This window comes from Trachymyrmex cornetzi, unplaced genomic scaffold (genome assembly GCF_001594075.2).
Source record: "Trachymyrmex cornetzi isolate Tcor2-1 unplaced genomic scaffold, Tcor1.1 scaffold238, whole genome shotgun sequence".
Taxonomy (NCBI): Eukaryota; Metazoa; Arthropoda; class Insecta; order Hymenoptera; family Formicidae; genus Trachymyrmex; species Trachymyrmex cornetzi.
The window spans coordinates 35,008-38,077 of record NW_017297040.1 but is presented as its reverse complement, the minus strand read 5'-3'; the positions used below and the strand labels follow the sequence as shown (position 1 = coordinate 38,077).

Here is a 3,070-nt window from a genome sequence, read left to right as displayed (position 1 = left end):
GTATGCTCATGCGCATGACCAATCAGATTTTTGTCCTTGCTTACGTCACAACGAGTGGCTTACGCCACTGTTCAGCAATTTCAGATTGTTTTGGAAAGGTAAAATATTTAATTTTACTTCCCTCAGTTTTTTTGTTTTTTTTTTCATATAATTGCCGCATCCTTTCACTATGCAGGTCATCGTGAAAATATTTTTAACATTAACTTCTACCGATGACAACGTGCACTACATCATGGACGCCATGATAAATTACGACCGATAACCACCGATTGCACCCGAATCAGAACCGACCAATCAACGCGTACCCGAATATGACGTAGGCAAGGACATGCGCAAGCTGAACGAGTTTTAGACAATTGATGAGCATACCCTTGTATTTTTATCATGGACATTAGAAAGAAAGGGCAAGCTGAACACGACAAATGGCTGCGTTCAGAACAACAGTTTTGCAACCGTTTTATGTTTCTTCGCTGAGATAGGACCATTTCCCTTGATCTAAAAGCATAACTCAATCAGTGCGAAGAAAACTGCCAACAGAAGATGTCAGATCAGTTAATTTCCGTTCCTATTTTTGTGGAAGATACTGGCGAAACAATTATTTTGAAACTTTCATCACAAGACGCTGCAAAGGTCATTAAAGGTAAAAAGATTAATGAATTTTTGTATTATGTAATTATATTATAATCAGCTATAATATTGTTGATCAAAAGGAAATAACCTTTCGTTAACTACATTTTTTAGGCTAACTTTTTATTATTTTCAGATATAAATCATATGACAAGTCTCATTAACAATGTATATAAAAAAAGAAACAAAAATTTAATCAATCAAGAAAGTGTTCAAATTCCCATTGATAAGAGTAACCAAATTGATAGTTCAGTAATGTCTTCAAGTAATATATCTTCATGCATTTCATCCCCAGAGACACAAGAATTTGATGATGACCCTAAGGATCAAAGTGAGTATAACTACAAGAGAATATAACGGCTCCTATAATTTTTATACTGTTCATCAAAATTTCATTCATGAATATCTTTGATAATTTCAGCAAACGATAAGTCACTTTTCATATGGCCATCCGCTTGTATATATTTGTTGCTTGATAAGTATGAAGAATGGGAAGGTGAATTTGTAGCAGGTACGAAACGTCATAATAAAATCTGGGAAGCCATTGCAGATAATATGAAAAAAATAAATAATAAATATACTATGACTGGACCACAGTGTCAATCAAAATTAAATGGCTTAAAAAAGACATATAAAAAGATATTAGATCATAATTCTGTATCAGGAAACGATAGAAAAACCTGGCCGTATTTTATTGGCAGTAAATGTATAGTAAATATGTATGCTTCTCAATAATTTAGCTAATTTAGAAGCTCCGCATAATCACGGAATAGGATCAGAGAATTGGAACAGGAACAGAAAATAAAAATTTGAAATCATGCACTATGAAATACAAAATTTCTAATAGATTGAAATTCTTATTCTGTTCCTGTTCCTATTATCTGTTCCTATTCCTTGATTGTGCGGAGTCTCTTACTGAAATAATTCCTGCTTTCTTTTAGAGAATGCATGAAATTTTTGGAAAATCAGGATGGGCAAATCCTAAAGCTATTGCTACAGAAGTTGGACCATCTAATGAACAAAATATCCTATCTGAGTCTGATTCAAAAAATAGTAAAGATGGTGCAAAAAAGACCAATAAACGGAAGATTGAGACTGTTATAGATAACTTTATTTCAGATATAAAAGAAGAAAGAATAGAAAGAGAGAAAAGAAGGCAAACCAAAGAGACATTGTTCCAGGATTTAAAAGATCAACGGGAAAGACAGCATAAGGAAAAAATGGAAATAATGGAGAAGTGGTTTAATGTTATCGCCAAAAAATAATGTAACTAATTTTTTTAGTATTCTTTCGTAATATGTAATGCAATTTGTGCAATTTTTATTTCTAAAATTTTTATTTTTATTTCTAATGAATACTCTATATCTACAATATACTAATTTTTAATTATAGAGTTTATATTTTAAAAGAAACATTGTTATTTGAAATAATATCTATTAACTTTTTCAATTCTCATTTTATTATATATGTAATAGTGTCTATTTATACCAAAGCCTCCTAGTCAATGAATCGATTATAAATTAGTAAGTTGAATTAATCATTATTGACTTTTAAAACTAAGAAAATTAATTATTCATATAGGAGTAAAATTAATTATTCTTTGATGGAATTAGTTACTGCAATTTATCCATATAAATGACTGCTTATTTTATTTTACCGGTAGCTGTGTTAATATACAATCTTATTTTTTTAGTCATTTTCGATTATATGTAAGAGATCGTATTAAACTAGATTATATTAAATAATTAAATTTATTTTTATATATAGAAGTATGTAGTATTAAATACACATCATGTAAACAAATAAATGTTTTGTATCAATTTTTGTTCATTTTAGATTGCAATTGGGATAAAGAATATTATTTTGATTATATGTATTTAATACAATACAATTTACAGTAAAAAAGTAATAAACCTATTTCTATACTCTGTAATCTTAATTATTTATTCTATTTTAGTAACTATTTCTAAAATTTTAAACATAGTACGATTATGAAATATTGAATAAGTAGTGATGAAGTAATAAAAATACCAATATATAATCTACTGTAAAAAAAGCTGCATTAAATAAGGTTCAAAACATTAATTGACCCTCATTATCAAATTATTCATAATTCTTTGTCGTTTAGCATTACCATCCTCCACTCTAGCAGATATTAATGTTCCATGTGATGTATCTTCTTCATATGTTTGATTAAAGTCTATCAAATCTCCTTTCAATATACAAATATTGTGTAATACACAAGTAGCTACTAAGTATTCAGGAATTTTTTCTATGGTGACCATGGCCAAACAATCAAGAATGCTTCTCCAGCGTACTTTCCACAGCCCAATTGCTCTTTCAATTGAAATTCTTGCTGAAGACTGACAAAAATTAAAATTTTTTTGTCTGACTGTTAGATGCCCATTATCCTTAAAAGGCACCATGATATGAGGATGAATAC

The 3,070-nt window shown here is 29.3% G+C and overlaps 1 protein-coding gene across 1 annotated transcript in view; it reads right to left on the bottom strand.

Moving 5' to 3' along the window:
• Positions 1-2,899: 2,899 nt before the first annotated feature.
• The window catches only part of LOC108761065 (uncharacterized), a 7,134-nt gene continuing 6,963 nt past the window's right edge, over positions 2,900-3,070 (bottom strand). The window contains exon 3 of the mRNA XM_018507401.1: positions 2,900-3,019. Coding sequence (XP_018362903.1) covers positions 2,900-3,019 — 120 coding nt within the window. The remainder of the gene's footprint in view (positions 3,020-3,070) is intronic.